The following is a 19,292-nucleotide window of genomic DNA, read 5'->3' on the forward strand; positions in this document are numbered from 1 at the left end:
CTCTTCCCGGGGCGGGCAGGATCTCTCCGGGCAGGCCGGGCCTGCAGCCGGGCCTGCGGGGAGGGGACACCGCGGTGTGCAAAAGCCCGGCCCGGGCAGGTGTCTGGACCGGTTGGGGCGGCCGAGCAAGGGTCTCTGGGGAGGGCAAGGCCGAGAAAGCCCCGGTTGCGGCGTCGCTGCGCCTCCCTTGTTGGTCGAGGGCCTCTCGCGCCTGGAGACGGAAAGGAGTGGGGGAGGGTGAAGCCTAGCCCGGTGGCGTTTCCTTCTCAGCTTCCAGGCCCCGCTGCTAGTCAGTTTCGGTGACCAGTCACAGGTAACCGCTGTTGGGTAGGTAATTCAGGTCTGTGAACTTAAATTTTTTTTTGAGAAAACTGGTTTTCTTAGCCTCCTCCCCCACCCCAGGTGAGAAGCATTGTCCATTCCTGTGTAACCACCCTCCCAATCTCACTTGAACGACCATGGGATTGGAAATGATTTTTCCTCCAAATGGGTCTCACCTGGCTTTCGCCAGCCTTATGTGTGGTCTGTCCTTGACCGCCTCAGCGCTTCTGAACCTTTTCCCCTGAGAAAAGGAATTGATGATGAGTTGGTTGGTTGCTAGAGGCCAGGTGTTCCTGTCACCGTGGTAAATGTATTTTCCTAGCTGTCTGCTCAGAGGACTTCAGGTGATGTTCCGCAGATAACGCAGGCAGGAGTTGTACTTCTTTTCTGTGCTTTTAAAAAGAAAATGAAGATAGCTCATCTTGCAAAAGAATTCTGTTTGAAGACAGGACCGTTTCCATTTATCAAAAGTTTTTTGAAAATCTGAAATTCTGACATGGGGCTGGCTGCTTCGTTTTAGAAGATGAACCCTGATTTTGATCTTGTGTTTTCCATATGAACTGATCTCAAAGTCCTGAGTCATTTGATGTAAATGTGTTGAAATGCATTGTAATCTCTCAAGATTTAAAATTTTTTTTCAGGTAGCATTCCAGAATAACTATTTTAGATTTCTCTGGACAAGAGAAAACTGAAACTTGCATTTGGCTAATATTCTTAGGAAAAAATTGTTGGAAACTTACAGTGATACTTTGCTGGCATGTTATTTTCTGTTTATGGTGATTTATGATGCTTGTTGGGTAATACTCATTTCTGAATACTTCACTATGTTTGACCAGTCCAGAAAAAGACGGGACTGGCTGGGAAATTGTACAAAATAGATGAGAATGATGGAATGTGAGATATTGGGTTGAATTTCTTTGGTGGGCTGGTGGATGATGAGTAGGCCTACCCACTGCAGGATTGGGTTTTTTTTTTCTTTCCGTTTCCGAAGTGCTTAATTGGGATTCTGAGCTGAGCTTAGTAGTTTAGTTTGCCCGTTGGAATGGGCACTGTTGCTACCAGCCTTTTGTTAGAGCCAGTTAGTTCCACTGTGTTACTGCCGTTATTGCTGGTCTTTCAGATTTGCTCTTGATTAGGTCAGTTAAACATAGGCAAATGAATGCATATCCTTCCTCGTGCAGGTTTCTTTCTTTTTTTTTTCCCCCTTTCCTTTTTTTCCTCTCATGCTGGTTTCTACATGCCTAGCTCAGAAGGATCACTTTGTATCAAAGCGGGCAGTCTTAACTCTATAACAACCAAGTTGCACCTTATTTACATTTTCATTTGGATTAATTGTGACCTTTTTGATGAATGGTAGGTGCATACTTAGAAATCAGAGCAATTTCTGCTGTCATTTGTATAGCTGTGATAACTATTTCCTGTGAACCTTCCTAGAGTGTTGTTTCGAGATATTCTTTAGGAATTATATCAATTCGGAGCAGTCGTACCATTACTGTTGTATTACAGTTGTTGGTAGTAGTGATGATGGGATGCTTTTAATAATGGTAAATCTTTTACCCTCATTTTTATTGATAGGAGAACTTCGATTGCTTGAGACCACCAACGTTAAAAACCCTCAATTTATAATTTGAGTATTTGATATCAACATACCATTTACTTAATTTTTAACTTACAAATATTTAGTGCCTGAGATTTAAGAACCTGAAAACAGGCATATGTTGTCAGTTATGGATACCAAATATTACGTGATTCTTGTGTGTTAATTTTAGTGCAATTAACTTGTTATTTTTAAAGTGTAAGGAAGTTTTGGGGTTTCTCTTTTCTAATGTGGCCATTGCTTTTTATGGATTATTATGTCTAAAATACGGTCATATTAGTGCACCAATATTGATAGTAACTTTAAAGAAGGGTTAAAACAGTTTGCTATAAACTAGAGCAAAATATTCATTCTGTCTATGAGAAGTGCAATGTTCTATATAGTTGAATATTTTAAGGAATTGATGGTTTTCCCTTTAAAGACCCCTAACATTTTTTGGAGGTATAGTAAGTGAGGAATGTATTTTTAAATGTACTGAATCATAGAAGCGCCTTTTCAGAACCAGAGTCCATAAAACATAGTTGGGAAACACCACTTTCCCCAATCAGCCGAAGCAGTTTAAAGACAGCACAGTGGAAAAGTTGAATTGATCTGGGGATTAAAGATTAATCAAAAGAACCATAATTTTTAGAAAAAAGCTTTCAAATGATATCACAGCTTCCTTAACAGACTAAGAAATGTAATGAACACCTGATAACAAGATTTCACAAAGGAAGGGTTAATTACTGAGTACTGCTGTAACACAATGGAGCCATTGAGGCCTCCTGAGCTCTTTGGGAACTTTGGCCTTCTTACTAAGTCCTCTTAGGCGGCTGGGCTTTGGTAGGTAGTTCTACAGTCTACTTTTCCTTTTTTCCCTCTTTGCTTACTTTGATGAGTAGACTGGGGACCATGGACATCCTCTGACCACTAATTTGCTGTATCTGATTGACTTTGGCCTTGGCAATGAATTCATGAATCTTAGAAATTGTGTGCTTAGTCTTAGAAATAGTAATACATAATAAAACAAGGGCGGCTAACTCCACAGCTGCTTGTGCTTCCCAGCGGTATTTTGTGTTTTTTTCTGCATGGTAATTTTCGTAAGGAGCTGTGAATCAAAAAAGACACTTTAGTGATCTCTAACCAGGTTATTCTCAGCATTATTTGTTTAAAACGTTGTTTTACATCCCAGACATACTTTTCCGCTTTTCTCTGTATTAAAATTTGTGACGCCGAAGAGGTTTTGTACCTGATTTTAAAAAAATCTTGAATTGCCTTTTGTATTTGCTCCTTGAAAATCTTTGCCATTGCTATTAGAGTTCTGTGGACAAAGGACATTTTGTCCAGTGCAGTAGTGATCACAGGACCAATATATGCAGTTGTCTTATTTTTGAAAGGTATAAATACTGTGTAGGCAGTCTGTATTTTAAATCAGCCTCAAGTATACTGGTCCAGTAGAGTAGAAGTAAATCAGACATACATCAGCATTTTGAGGTAGTAGTGAGACGTTGGTTGGAAAGACCACTAGGTAAACCTGTGGCTCACATGTCTATGGCCATTGTGCTCGTTTATGGTCAGTATAAAGGCAAACACACCTGTCTGTGAGTAGCTTCTTGTCATACGAGGGGTAGCTATAATACGAGTTAATGTGAGAAAGTGTTGTTAAGAGAGTTCAATTCTCAGGGGGAATTCTGATACTGGAATCAAAAACTTTCATAAAGAAGGAGGTATTTAAGTTGGCTTTAAAACATAATAAGCAGGGTAGGGGAGGGGGTTTAGATGAAGGTAATCATAAGGTACAAACTTAAGTTATAAGATAATTAAGTACTAGGGATGTAATGTGTAACATGATAAAGAGACCACTGCTGTACATTATAAGTGAAAGCTGTTAGAGTAAATCTTTAAGTATTCTAATCACAAGGAAACATGTTTTTCTGTTTGATGTATCTACATGAGGTGATGGATGTTCACTAAACTACTGTGATATTCAAGATGTTTGTAATTCAAAGCATTATGCTTTACATCTTTACAGTGCTATAAATCAATGAGATCAATACTGGAAAAGATTAAAAAATACTGGTAAGCTTTGAACACAAGGAATGATTTTTCTAGGCAGAGAGAGCAGTGTAAGTCAGTATTAGAAGAGAACCTATGTTTAGGGGATGAGGGAGTTGGGAAGAAGGCATGTCACCAAGGATGTTGAAGACAGGCTCAGAAGTTTGAATTTCATCTTCTAGCCAGTAAGAGAGGATTTGAGCAGGAATGATATAATTAGAACCAAATTTCAAGATAAATTGACTTTTGACAAACATTTGAAGAAACATTCTGTTGAACACTGGCATTCATTTTTATTATGTTATTGCTGTAAGATACATACCGCTGAGATGAACTGATTTAAGTTTTCTGGTTAGTATATTTTTCTCATATTTCTAGACAAGTAGCTTTCAAAAGGCACTTTTCTTTAACATGAGTTGTTAGGTACCTTGTTTTCCGGATCACATTTTTGTGTGGTTTTACTTTCTATTTTTTTTTTTTTTTTTGCTTTAATTATACCAGAAATTTAAAATGCAGGAGAATTTAGAGTGTCTGGCTCTCTTCAAGCCTATGTTGCCCTTAAGTAGGAAGCGGCTGGGGTCAGGGGTTGGGTGCAGTATAGCTAATTGGTTCTTCCTGACCATTACCACACCCACACATCTACAGAGACTAGAATTTTGCTGCAGCTGAACTTTAACCATTTTGTTTAATCTGGTTACTTCTTTTCGTAGGACAGCATGAAGATGCCATTATCATAAAGAACTTGGATTCTGGGCCTGAGCCCAGTTCGGTGAATGACCTGCCTGAGATTGCTTGAGATTACCTAGTGCATCTCATTAGTGCATGCATGCATTCATTCATTCACTTATGCATATTGAGTACCTGACATGCTCTCAGCCCTAGAAGTAAAAGATAAACAAGGCATAATAGCAAAAAATAAATAAACCGAGAAAACAAAAACTTGGATTCTGAAGATGGTTTTTAGTTCTGATTATTTTGGTTGAGTCTCTGTATATTCTCCTGGTTCGATCCCTGAGTGGGGAAGATCCCCTGGAGAAGGGAAAGGCTACCCACTCCAGTATTCTGGCCTGGAGAATTTCATGGACTGTGTATAGTTCATGGGGTCGCAAAGAGTTGGACACGACTGAGCAACTTTCATGTTCACTTTTCAGGTCACTTTTGGGTGAGTTTGAAATTAAATGTGGAGCATTTTAGTTTTAAAACTGTGTTGGTTAACATCCATTCATATGTGTTTCCTGGTAAAAGTTATCAGTATTCTTGACATAGATGTTGAATGGTCCTGGTTTTCTAGTGTGAAAAAAGGAAATTCATTTGGAGTAGTTTCTCTGACTTTGTACTTTGCTTGTTATTCTGTATTCACCAGGTGGTAGTAGTGAATTTTAATTTTGAATTGTTAACGTACTGGTGCTGCTAAGTCGCTTCAGTCATGTCCGACTCTGTGCGACCCCATAGACGGCAGCCCACGAGCCTCCCCCCCGTCCCTGGGATTCTCCAGGCAAGAACACTGGAGTGGTTTGCCATTTCCTTCTCCAATGCATGAAAGTAAAAAGTGAAAGTGAAGTCGCTCAGTCGTGTCCAACTCTTAGCGACCCCATGGACTGCAGCCTCCCAGGCTCCTCCGTCCATGGGATTCTCCAGGCAAGAGGACTGGAGCGGGGTATTAAAATTTTGAGATCATTAATATATACCCTGTACTCAGATACGATTCATGTTTTATCAGTGAGTTAATGACTTCATGTTGTAAAGTTTGAAGTATCACAGTCGTGCTACTATGTATTCTCTGGGCAGTGTGAAGCAGTCTTTTATTGATAGTTCAGTAGAATCAGTGAACCTGCGAATTTGTTAATCAGCTTTTATCGTGTTTGCTCCAAGGCTCTTTAAAGGTAATTAGTATCAGCTCTTTGGACTGTGGAATCTTTATATTATTGGGTCCTTTATTAGGCCTCAGTCTCCGGAGGTTGTTTTAGAGCCATGTTCCAGGGAGTGGGGCATGCTTACTTGCAGTGGAGTGTGAAAAGTTATATATAGAAGCTCTGCAACACTCAAAGTTGCTGCTGTGATCTTGCTTCTGAAAGTTGAACCATGAAGTCTGCTTTTGTCGACGGGAAACATGAGTATTTGGTTTTCCTCTGTTGATGCTATTATCTGTTTCTGAGATTGTAAATATTACATCTACTTTCATATAATACGTTGAATCACATGTTATTGCTTCTTTTGATTTTTAAGCAAGGGACTTGCTTTGGATAATACTGGAGTTAAATTTTACAGTTAAAATACCTTCAGTTCTGTTTATCAAGTTAAAAGTCAATCTGTGGATGAAGATATCTGCAGTACATGTAGCCACTAAAGCATTTAAAAATATCTAGAGTATATAAGGAATTTTTGTATAACAGTAAAAAAGAGCCCATTTTAAAAATGAGCAAATAATATGAATAGACACTTAACACAAGTGTTGGGCAAGATATGAAACAACAGGAACTTTCATGTGTTGTTTGCACAAGTATAAATTGGTAGAACCATTTTGAAAAACTGTTTGGCAGTATTTTTACTCTCCTTGATAAATATCCAACAAGTGCATGCATGTAAGAAAGACACACTGAGAATGTTGATAGAGCATTATTTGTAACAGCCCCAAACTGGAAACTATCCCAGTGTCCATCAGTAGTAGCATGGATGAGTAAGTGTGGCATATCTGTAAGGAGTAGTCATTCAGTAGATTCCTATGACTTTGTTACTGTAGTGTGGTCCATGCTGCAAACCCTGAGAACTTACTAGAAATGCAGAAGGTTAGGCCTCACCCGAGATACATGGATTCAAAGTCTATAGTTTAACATGATCCCTGGGTGTTTGATAATAAAGTTTGAGCAGCACTGCTTTCCTCGGGATTCTTGAAATTGATCCTGGAGCAGGGGTATTAACGTTACCTGGGAGCTGGTGAGAAATGCAGATTCTCAGGCTCCATGAGGACCTGCTGGCTCAGAAGCTCTGTGGGGGTGGGGAGTCTTGCAGTCTTTTAACAAGTGTCAGGGTGATGTGGGTGCAAAGTAAACTTTTAGAATCTACTTCAGATTTACATTTCTAACAAATTCAGGGGTGATGACCAAGCCAGGAGCTCGCTGTGAGATCCTCTGCTGGTGGAGTTAGGCAAACCTGTGTAAGTCCACAAAGTCAGATTGTAGGTTGTCAGGCCCTGTGGTTTTCGACACTACAGTGCTGTTGTGGTACACTGAAAGCAACCGATGTGTAAAGGAATGGCCGCGGGTGTAAGGAAGACTTCAGTTATAAATACAGCCTGCAGACTGGATTTGGCTCCTATATTTGGGGACCCCTGCTGTATAGCAAGAGTAAGAAAATTTAGACTGCAAGTAAATCATGGATGTTGACTAAAAGTTGTATACTACAAGATTCCATTTATTCAGAGTTCAGAAACTCTGGAAAAACAAATCTTTGCTCTTAAAAGTCATGAGCGTGGCTGAGGCTGAGAAGTGATTGTGGCTAGAGGTGGCCTACTGGGGTACTCAGAATGTGTTGTTTCTTGATCCAAATATAAAAAGATGCACCCTCCTGGAGTAAAATTTGAACCTGATAGTAACTAATTTAAAATATTTAAAAATATTAAAATGAATAGTACATTATGGAGGAAAATTTGAAATGTGTATGAATTTTTTAAGATAAAGATTTCAGAGTCAGGCTTTTAGGGGGAAGAGATTGTTCCCTGTGTGTGGAGTCTTGGATAAATTTGAGAAGCACTAGGATTTATAAAGTTACAGGGGATTACCTTTGTCCTTTAAAAAAAAAAAAGTTATTATCACCTAAACTCTGGTATAATGGTTTTGAGTGAATGTATATCCCGTCTCTGTTTCTTCTCATTAATTGGATTCTTTCTTAACCTCTCTCCCCATCTTGATTTAATATGTCTCAGTATACTCATTCTTTATTTACCTTTTTTTCTGAGAGTGATCGTTTAATCAATTGGATGGTTCCTGGATGCTTCATTTAGGGCTCTAGTTTTCAAATTCTTGGTCTCAGGATCTACTTCCTCTTAAAAATTGAGGACCCTGATGAGCTTTTGTTTGTAAGAGTATCTCTCAATATTTATGCTATTAGAAATCAGTGCTGAGAAGTTAAAAATTTTTTATTAATTCACTTAAAGGTAACAAAGATAAACTCTATATGTTAATGTGAAAAACAATATTTTGAAGTATAACTGTTTTCTAAAACAAAAAAATGCCTTACCTGCTTCAGCGTTCAGTCTTTCATGGTTTTTGTCTTAGCTAAAGTATATGAAGAAAATTTGGCCTCCCTGGTGGCTCAGTGGTAAAGAATCTGCCTGCAGTGCAGGGAGACACAGGTTCAGTCCCTGGGTCAGGAAGATCCCCTGGAGGAGGGCATGGCAACCCACTTCAGTATTCTTGCCTGGAGAATCCCATGGACAGAGGAGCCTGGTGGGCTATAGTCCGTGGGGTCACAAAGAGTCTGACACGACAGAAGTGCCTTAAGCATTCACACACATGAACAAAATCAGGCTTTAGACAGATGTGTAGTTGGAAGGAGGAGTATTTTAATAGCCTTTCAGATTGTTGTGGCTGTGCTTTGATTTATACCAAAACACAAGTGGCAAGTTTTTTTAAAGATTAATTTGCAATATGAAATTTGAAACCACATCACTGAACATTGTATACTCTATTAGATTAAAATACATTAATCTAGCTTGAACTTTGAATTAGCCCACTGTATGATTTTGTAACATCATTGGTCACTTGGGAAGTACTAGTTTACTAAGTTGCAGATCTTCTGGATTGTTGACACATTTCATTATGCAATATCAAAAACTCGTATTTGTTAATGTCACTGACCCTGAAGAAGGGCATGGCAACCCACTCCAGTATTCTTGCCTGGAGAATCCCATGGACAGAGGAGCTTTGTGGGCTACAGTCCGTGGGGTCGCAAAGAGTCAGACACGGCTGAAGTGACTTAGCATGGATGCATGCAGTGTCACTGATGTTGTCTGAAAGGATCTGACGTGCGTGTGGTATGGATATAAGTTTCCTAAAATTCAAATTTTCAATAAAGATTTTTGGCTTTTGTTATTGGCAGCAAACACTATCAGTTAATTTTCTTTGACATTCATTTTTGTGAAAATGTCTGCCCAGTACTTAAGTCTGAGTAAGCATAGTTTGTCAGTCAGTTACTTGTCCAGGTAAAAATGGTGATCCATGAAAAACATAGCTAGTTCAGCTTATGAGTTAGTCACCCAAAAGGCTTTCCTAGACCCAGCATTGCTTTATATATACTTCCCATTTTGCTACACAGGATATTTAAAAGATGGGTGTTTGAGGGTGTTAAGAGAGGTGACTTTTTATGCTTCATCAAGGATAGTTTTAAGTGAAACAGACCTTGTTTTTTTTAAACTATGAGCGTCTTGTGGTGAAGAATATAATGACTAGTGCAGTTGGAGCCACTGCCTTCATTTTATCCACCGTTGCTCTTGCAAATGTAACACAGTGGGAAAAAATGAATAATGTCTTAGTGTTGTTAAGAACATAGTTTTAACCTTGGGACCCAGAGGAGTCCACTGACCACACTTTGAACTCTGGTGGTTTTAGGGGTTTGTCCTTAAAGTTACATCATACATTGCCTGTACAAAAAGCATTAATTACTAAAAGAATGTTTAATGACAGGCTTATTAAAAAAATTGTGTTTGAAACATGCTATAGCACTTTTCCTTCCTTTGAAGATGTTTATGCTTTCCCTGTAGGAATGTATCCTGTCAGGTATAATGTCAGTGAATGGCAAGAAAGTTCTTCACATGGATAGAAACCCGTATTATGGAGGAGAGAGTGCATCTATAACACCGCTGGAAGATGTAAGTACTAGAGGGGATGAAGGTGCCTTTTGTGCTTCGAGTCTTTTCCTTGTGAATCTCTACTTTTTATGAATGGTTTCAGTTCTGTTTTTTTAAATAGATTATCTGTAGCATCTTAATTTTTGGGAGCTCCTCATTTGGGGCTTTTAGAAGAAATGTTTCATAGTCACCTCTGTTGCCATTCGGAGCAGGTACCAGTTGTCCCTTGGAGGTAATAGAGTGTAGACTGGATGGGGTGCTTGGGGGCCACACCAGTGCTGATCACAGCCACTCAAAGATTTTATCCCTGTTTTTTCGGATGGCAAATAGTTTCTGTGGGCTTTCAATCACAGAGATGGGCTGAGAGAACCCAGGTTATATGACTCCAAAGCTTAGTGCCCTTTTATTTTATTGAAATATAGTTGATTTACAATGTTGTGTTAAGTTATGCTGTACAGCAGAGTGATTCAGTTACACATATGTATATATCCATGTGCACACATTCTTTTTCATATTTATTTTTTGGCTGATCCCATGTTGTTGCAAATTTCATTAAATTTCAGCTGAGCTATTTAAAATCCTAAAAGATGATGCTGTTAAAATGCTGCACTCGGTATGCCAGCAATTTGGAAAACTTAGCAGTGGTTGCGGGACTGGAAAAGGTCAGTTTTCAGTCCAGTCCCAATGAAAGGCAATGACAAAGAATATTCAAACTACTGTATAATTGCCCTCATTTCACATGCTAGCAAGGTAATGCTCAAAATCCTTCAAGCTATGCTTCAATAGTATGAGAATCAAGAGCTGGATTTAGAAAAGGCAGAGAAACCAGAGATCAAATCGCAAACATCCATTGGATCATAGAAAAAGCAAGAGAATTCCAGAAAAATATCTATTTCTGCTTCCTTGACTATGCTCAAACCTTTGACTGTGTGCTTTGCAACAAACTGTGGAAAATTCTTAGAGATGGGAATACCAGACCACTTTACCTGCCTCCTGAGAAACCTGTATGCAGGACAAGAAACAACAGTTAGAACTGGACACAGAACAACATTCCAAATTGGGAAAGGAGTACATCAAGGCTGTGTGTTATCACCCGCCTTATTTAACTTATGTGCAGAGTACATCATGCAAAATATGGGGCTAGATGAAGCACAAGCTGGAATCAAGATTGCTGGGAGAAATATCAATAACCTTAGATACACAGATGACATCACTTTGATGGCAGAGAGCAGAGAGGCCCTAAAGAACCTCTTGATGAAGGTGAAAGAGGAGAATGAAAAAGCTGACTTAATATTCAACATGCAGAAACTGAGGTCATGGCATCTGGTCCTAACTTCATGGCAAATAGATGGGGAAAAAGTGGAAATAATGACAGATTTTATTTTCTTGAGCTCCAAAATCACTGGGGACAGTGACTGCAGCCACAAAATTAAGATACTTGCTCCTTGGAAGAAAAGCTATGATGAACCTAGACAGCGTATTAAAATCAGAGCCATCACTTTGCTGATAAAGGACCTTATAGTCAAAGCTATGGTTTTTCCAGTAGTCATGTATGGATGTGAGAGTTGGACTATAAAGAAGGCTGAGTACCAGAGAATTGATGCTTTTTGAATTGTGATGCTAGAGAGTCCTTTGGACAGCAGGGAGATCAAACCAGTAATCCTAAAGGAAATCAACTCTGAAAGAACGGATGCTGAAGCTGAAGCTCCTGATGAAGCCACTTTGGCCACCTGATGAAGAGCTGGCTCGTTGGAAAAGACCCTGATGCTGGAAAAGATTGAGGGCAAGAGCAGAAGCGGGTGGCAGAATATATGAGATGGTTCAGTAGCATCCCTTACTCATTGGACATGAGTTTGAGCAAACTCTGGGAGATAGTGAAGAACAGGGAAGCCTGGCTTACTGCAGTTCATAGGGTTGCAGAGTCAGATATGACTTAAGGACTGAACAATTAACAACATTTTTTATGGCTGCATAATACTCCATCATGTATATGTAAAGCATCTTCTTTATCCTTTCCTCTGTCAATGGACATTTGTTTCCATGTCCTGGCTATTGTAAGTCATGGTATAAGGAACTTTGGGGTGAATGTATTCTAACCGCGTTTTTCTATGCTTCAATAGTATGAGAATCTAGAACTTCAGATGTACAAGCTGTATTTAGAAAGGGCAGGAATGGGATTGCTGAACCTTATGGTAGTTATTTTTAGTTTTTTAAGGAACTTCCATACTGTTCTCCATAGTGGCCTTACCAGTTTACATTCCTCCCAGCAGTGTAGGAGGAATCCCTTTTCTCCACACCCTCTCCAGCATTTATTGTTTGTAGACTTACTGATAATGGCCATTCTGACCAGTATGAGATGATACCTCATGCAGTTTTGATTTGCATTTCTCTGGTTGTTGAACATCTTATCATGTGCATTTTGGCCATCTGTATGTTTTTGGAGAAATGTCTGTTCTTATCCTCTGTCCATTTTTTGATTGAGTTGTCCTCTTTTGTAATATATGTGAGAACTTGGGTCCCCCCCGCGGCCCTCACTTGGGGTTTTTATTGAATGAATATATACAAACTTTGTTTATTTTGTTCCACCTTAGCAATAGGATTCATGAGTTTGAGTGAATATTAAATTTTAAGTTGCAAGCTGCTTTTTGTCTAGAGTCTCAAACTTTGCAGAATTAGTACTTCAGTAACAGTTTGTTCTGCATTCTTGCTAGTAAAGAGCAGACACACACCACCTCTGCGATGTTTATTTTACCATTTATTAGTTTAGTAATGTATTTAATTTGTGGATGTGTTAGAATATTGCAAAGTGGCCTGAGTAAAAATGAAATGCCCTTGTTGTCCTTTACCTCATGTTGGTGGTATTTTGCTATATCAGAATCACTTCATCAAAAGTAGTTGCATAATGAAAGTTAAATTTTGTCACATTATGGGTGTTTTTGTTTTGGTTTTAGTTATACAAAAGATTTAAGATACCCGGAGCTCCACCAGCATCCATGGGCAGAGGAAGAGACTGGAATGTTGACTTAATCCCCAAGTTCCTTATGGCAAATGGTAAAGAATTCCAACTTAACTTTGTAACAGGACATTGACTCCGATTTGAAAGTAGAAAGTAGTCGTTGACTCTTAATAGAGTATTATGCCGAGTAGGTGGAAGTGGATTTTGTTGAATGCAACAGTATGGTGAGTAATAGGGTCCGTTAAAGGCTTCAAGGGTCAGTACGTTAAGAATGGAGGGAGGAGGCACTGACTTATCAGTAATTTGTTTTGGAGAAACAAAATTATGCTCTGGCATCATACACATCAAAATTGTGTTTGTAACAGACTTCCTCTTGATACTTGGTGACAATCTTAGATAACTGGGCCTTCAGAAACATCCATTTTAATATTTTTCTAGTTTGTAGGCTTTCACTGTTATTTTTTCATTTTGATTGTTGATATTTTCAATTAGAGCAGCTAAGTATCTATAAATTGCTGTGATTTTAGCATCTTTTTCTAAGAGGTTGAAAAACTAAATTGTAGTCTATGTCCCATGAAAATGTTTGCGCCACCCCTTCCCCCTTGGAATTTGTGTTCTATAGTTTGTTTCAGTGGAAAGATCTTATTTGAATTTAATCCTGGATTTAAATAAGTGAATTTTCTTGAGGTTAATTGTAAATACAAAAAGTTTATTACTTAAATAATTAAAATTAGAAAACACAGATGAGCAGAAAGGAAATAAAATTTGCATAACCAAAATCTTATCATCTTGAAACATGGTTAATATTTTGGTGTATAATCTACCAGTTCCCCCCCGCCCCCCACCTCCCAGTTAACATCTTTTTCAATCATTATACTGTGAATGTTTGAGAGAGAGGGAGGGAGGGAGGGAGGGATGGAAGTGGGGTGGGGTGGGGTGGTGGAAGAGATAAGTCTCATTGTCCACTCCAGGAAGTACAGCATGGGGATTCAGGCAGGGCTCTTTAAGACATTTCCTTTATATTGCCAGATTTTACTTTCGCCGGTAAACTGTGCCGCTTCCCCAATACCTTTACCATGCCCAGATATGATTCATTTTAGGTTTTGTGAATTTTGTCATACTAAAAGATGGAATAATGGAATTTTAATATATATCTGCTTACTGGAGGGTGAAATTTCTAGTTCATTGGCTTTCATGCCCTTTATTGCTTTCTGCTTTTAACATTTTTCTGTAGACATTTTTGTGTTTTTCTTTATTAATGTAAAATAGCTCATTATAAAGGCTGTTAAATGCCCTTTTAAAGTATGTTGAAAGTATCTTCAGAAAAGGCAGTGGCATCCCACTACAGTAGTCTTGCCTGGAAAATCCCCTGGATGGAGGAGCCTGGTAGGCTGCAGTCCATGGGGTCACGAAGAGCCGGACATGATTGAGCGACTTCACTTTCACTTTTCACTTTCATGCATTAGAGAAGGAAATGGCAACCCACTCCAGTGTTCTTGCCTGGAGAATCCCAGGGACGGGGGAGCCTGGTAGGCTGCCTTCTATGGGGTTGCACAGAGTCGGACACGACTGAAGCGATTTAGCAGAAGCAGCAGAAAGTATCTTTTCCAGTTTGTCATTGGCCTTACATGTAATTCTTGTGTTTCATTTCTGTACAAAAGCGTTTAGTTTTCATGAAGTCATTGGTTGATCATTCTGTTACTGGTTTTGATTTGAAAGGCTATCTTTAAAATTTCAAATTCTGATAGCTACTTCTAATGGTATTATGGTTTCTTTTTTCCACTGTAGAAATAAGTTCATCTATTTTACCGAATGAATACATTTATTTTATTACCCCGTTATTTGAGAAGTAGGGATAGAAATTTATTTTCAAATTGATCAGTTGTCCCTCAGCATCATAATATCTTTTCTACTCTGATTAGGAAACTGTCATCATATATTAAATTCTTATATGTGTGTCTCTGTTTTACACTGATTTATGGACTAATTAATTTACAGTATATTGAAATATCTGACTGCATAAAGGTTTCCTCATTACTTTTTTATTCTAAAAAAAGTTTTTTGGATTGTCCTTATATGTTTATCCTTTCAAATAAGTTTTAAAATAATTTTGTTTGGTTTCTCAAAGAAGTTTACTACTTCTAGTATACTAAAATTTCTTTTGGTTTATCCTAGATTTTTCTTGATCCAAAACTAGTGTTCATTTTAATAAATATAAATTGACTTAGAAACTGAAAAACACAAATTCCTGGAATACTTTGCCTGAGTTGCCTCTCTTTAATATGCAGTAGGAACCTTAAAGAAACCCAGACCTATTTGTAATAGTACTGTAATTCTAAACCTCATACTTCTAATAATTATTGTATAATTTTTACAAAAGCAAGTTGATAAAGTTATTCACCTTGAAGTTGTAACATTTGAAAAAAAGGCTAAATTTGCCAAACAATACGTCTGCATTCTGATTGTCCTATTAGAAATGGCTTTGAGGACTTTTGTAGGAGCTAATGGATGATGCGAAGAAAAAATTGGAAAGCCATTAGTATCAGTAAACTACTTCTAACTTTTGAAAGTAGTAAGATGTAAGTAACAGTTTGAATTATGTGACTCCTACAGGTCAGCTGGTTAAGATGCTGCTTTTTACGGAGGTTACTCGCTATCTGGATTTCAAAGTGACTGAAGGGAGCTTTGTTTATAAGGGAGGAAAGATCTACAAGGTTCCTTCCACTGAAGCAGAAGCCCTGGCATCTAGTAAGTAATTTTATATTCACAGAATATTAAAACTTTATAATGGAAAGGGATCTTAGGGATAAAATTCAAAGTCCCCTGCATTGGCCATGCCCCCGCTCACCCCCTCAACATAGTCATTGGATGTCTGTTATGTGCCAGACATTATTCTCGGCAGTTGACAATATGTCCGTAAACAAGATGTTCAAAAGTGCCTCCCCCTCTGATGCCTCGGAGAGCTTTTATCTGGGAGCTTGTTGCTGGTGAAGCTGGGCCTTCCTGGGTCTAGTGTCTCTTTTCAGATGAATAATTCAGATGCATTACTGTTTCGTGGAGTGTTTCCCGTGTGCTAGGTTCTGTGGGAGACGCTTCACATTCTTACTGAATTGCGAAGCCTTCGTGAGGTAGGGTTTCCAGTTTATAGGTGAGAAACCTCAGGCCTGAAATGACGTAGGAAGTGAGAGGCACGAAGGCACAGGAACCCTGGTAGGCTGCTGCAGAGCCCATGAGCTGATCGCCGTCTGCGCTGACTGCCAGTGCCTCTGTCCCGCCTGCTGTCTTGGGGCCATGTCCGGTCCCTGGTACTGTGCCCACTCTCCAGCATCTCTGTTCCTAGGAGTTCCCAATGAGGATGGAGTGATTTTATTCCGAGTTAACGTCTTCTGTTCTGAGTCTTACTAAATAGCAAACACCCCTAGAAAGGACCTTCCTTCCTTTTAAGGTGATTTTGTTGCCATGAGGAATGAGCAGTTTGAGGAAGGATCAGTGTGTATAACTGAAGGCAGATAAATTTTCTAAGTGCTCTAGGAGTTCAGAGGAGGGAAAGGTTTGATTTTGGAGAACAGGAAAAGTGCCAGTTAATTCTCCAGGAATTTTTTTGGCAGTTCCTCTAACTCCATTTATTTACTTCTTACTATTAGGGGAGAAAATATTGGGCCTAAAGTGTTGAAAGACACTGTAGTTAGAAAGTAGAAACTAGCACTAAGGATAGGGGCTGGATTGGGAGTGACAGGTGGTGGGGAAGCAGCAGCTCCTGCTTGAGTGGACGGAGTCCTTGCTGTGAGCCTGGGTTAGAAATCAGTCTTGTCAGTGATGTGCATCTGATGTAAATAAAGTGTCCTCGTAGAAATCAGAGTCCAAGAGTTTGAAAATTCTTTTAAACACCGTTTGTGGTACGATTTTTTTATTTAAAAGTTTTACACTCTCTTGAGCCTCTTAACCTATATTAATAGCTTCAACCACCTCCTTAGTTTAAAAAAAGTTGAAGGATTTAACCTTTTGAGTTTTATTTTTCCCTTTTGACTTAATATTTTCAAATATGTAAAACAATTACATGACTTGAAAGTCAAAGTTATATTAAAAGATATATTTAGAGTCTTGTTCTTACCTTTGCCATTCCATTCTTTCCACTTTGTTAGGTGGTCATTTTTACTTATTTCTGACTTATCCTCATGTTTCTTTTTTTTTTTTTTTTCCCCTCATGTTTCTTTTTATAAAAATAAGCAAATGGGTCCGGAGGCCACTGCTTCCTCCGGCGCAAGTGGCTGCGCTCGCCGCTGTCCTTGGTCGTGGGGTCGTTGTTGGCTCCGAGGCTGCAGCATTCATGATGGACTTACTTCAGGTTGTGCGTGACCACTGGGTACATGTACTTGTCCCTGTGGGATTTGTCTTGGATATGATCTGGATAGGAAGAATGATGAAAAGCTAACTGCCTTCTGGAACAAGAGTCTGTTATATAAAAGGGAATTGAAACCTAATGAAGAAGTCACCTGGAAGTAATGGCTACAGCTGAATTACAGAATGTTCACGTTTTTTAAATTATAAGAGAAATAACACTCATTATTTAATTTGAAAAAAAATTTAAAAAAAAAGCAAATGTATTTAATCTATATATTTTTAAGGTTAGATTTATTGAGGTTTAATTTACATACAAGTAGGATTTACCTGTTTTAACATACGTTATTATGAATGTTTGCTAAATTGCTGCCTTATTGTCAACTGTTTGTACTGATGGGTAGGATTTTGAAGGTGGAATGACAGGCAGGACAGTTCAGGGCAGGATGAATAAACAGGATTGGAAATGTGTAGAGGGTGGGAAGTTCAAGAGAAAGATAAAACCATTGTTTTATACTTAAATAATAGCTAACATTATGTACAGGCACTTGTGCACAATTATTTGTGTGTATTGTCTAAGTTGATTGTACATAGCCTTTCACGACAGCCCTCTGAGATGTGCTATTCTTGGCATGTACATGAGGGAACACTGAGGTATACAGGTGTGAAAGAGCCCATGAATCTCATAGCTCGTGACTAGTGAGAATAGTTTGAAGCCACATTTGTCTGACTCAAGAACCCCACACTTAACCACTGACCTATGTAGTATGTAAATATATAGCTTCTCAGATACTTTAACAGCTGCCACTCAGCCTCTAATTCTTTTTTTCCTCTGTGTTGCCCCCCATGGACTGTAGCACGCCAGGCTCCTCTGTCCATGGAATTCTCCAGGCCAGAATACTGGAGTAGGTAGCCATGTCCTTTTCCAGGGGATCTTCTGATCCAGGGATTGAACCTAGGTCTCCCACATTGCAGGCAGATTCTTTACCATCTAAGCCACCAGGGAAGTCCATGTAGTATATAAATACATAGTTCCTCAGATATTTTAATGACTGGCACACACCCTCGAATTCTTTTTTTCTCTGTGCTGCACATTTCCAGTGCCTGTGGTTGTTTCTCATATAATATGTCATCTAGGTCTCTTGGCCACTTTTCTTTGAAAATTCTGACTTGCCAAGATTACCATAGATAAGATAGAATTGAGCCAGACCAGACCTGATGCTTCAAATGTTGTATGTCGACTCAGTTTCAGTGGAACTTTTACTTTCCTTGGCCAATATATTTTTATTAACATAGCCTAAGTGGAGATAATGGAGGACGAGGAGTCTCACGTGCTGTAGTCCATGGGGTTGCAGAGAGTCAGGCAGGACTGAGCGACTGAACAACGACAAGAAGCCTAAGTTTTTGTTGGGTTTTTAAGGAGCTGTATATAATGTTGGTTCTTGTGGTAGGTCATAATGCCAACTAAAACCTCAAGGTTTCAATAAGTATTTGTTCATTGGTCAAATGTTATTTTAGTCAAGTAAACGAGAAAGATATTTGGCCTCTAGAGTAATATTGAACACAGATACTTAGAAAAGTTTGAGACATTTTCCTGAATAGCTTTGAAATGTGCCCAGCAAAACCTTGTGTCCTCAGTTGAATCTTTAGCTTGCTTGTTCTCACTCTTCTGCTGTGAGGCATCTGTTTGTTGGGGGCACCTGTGACAGCACAGAGCCGAGTGACCGGGGGCTCCTGGTGGTGGTAGGTATGCCCGCTGCGGGGCCAGCTGCAACCTGGGGTGAGGCTGTTGAGGTCCACCATTGGAACGCCGCATCGCATGCCGTGTCTCTGCTTTTCCTGTGACATTCCTTCTGCTTCATTTCTTAATTCTCTTGTCAAATCTTAACACCTGTTAATTGGAATGCTTTTTCCTTTTCTCCTCCTGAAACTGCTCTAGATTTTTGTAGCTTTTGTCTTGACACAGGTGTCTGTTTTGGCAAATAAATCTCAATGTGCAAGTGCATGAAAGAAGGTAAAGCTATTTGAAATGAAGTGAAGGCACAACTCAATGGACTAAGTGTGAAAAAGAGTTTTTGTAGTCCCTTTATCATATACTTTGAGTATTTTCTTTGTATATTGTGTGTCCAGTATATGAATGTCAACTTCTTTTATATTCGCTCCCATTGGACATTAATTATTTGGAGTGGATATTTATCGGG

The 19,292-nt window shown here is 39.0% G+C and overlaps 1 protein-coding gene across 1 annotated transcript in view; it reads left to right on the top strand.

Moving 5' to 3' along the window:
- GDI2 (GDP dissociation inhibitor 2) overlaps positions 1-19,292 on the top strand; it is a 28,215-nt gene that overhangs the window by 272 nt on the left and 8,651 nt on the right. Inside the window, exons 2-4 of the mRNA XM_010836364.1 lie at positions 9,711-9,818; positions 12,749-12,848; positions 15,367-15,501. Coding sequence (XP_010834666.1) covers positions 9,732-9,818; positions 12,749-12,848; positions 15,367-15,501 — 322 coding nt within the window. The 5' untranslated portion in view covers positions 9,711-9,731. The remainder of the gene's footprint in view (positions 1-9,710; positions 9,819-12,748; positions 12,849-15,366; positions 15,502-19,292) is intronic.

The sequence above is a fragment of the Bison bison genome, unplaced genomic scaffold, assembly GCF_000754665.1.
Source record: "Bison bison bison isolate TAMUID 2011002044 unplaced genomic scaffold, Bison_UMD1.0 scf7180017864063, whole genome shotgun sequence".
Lineage (NCBI taxonomy): Eukaryota > Metazoa > Chordata > Mammalia > Artiodactyla > Bovidae > Bison > Bison bison.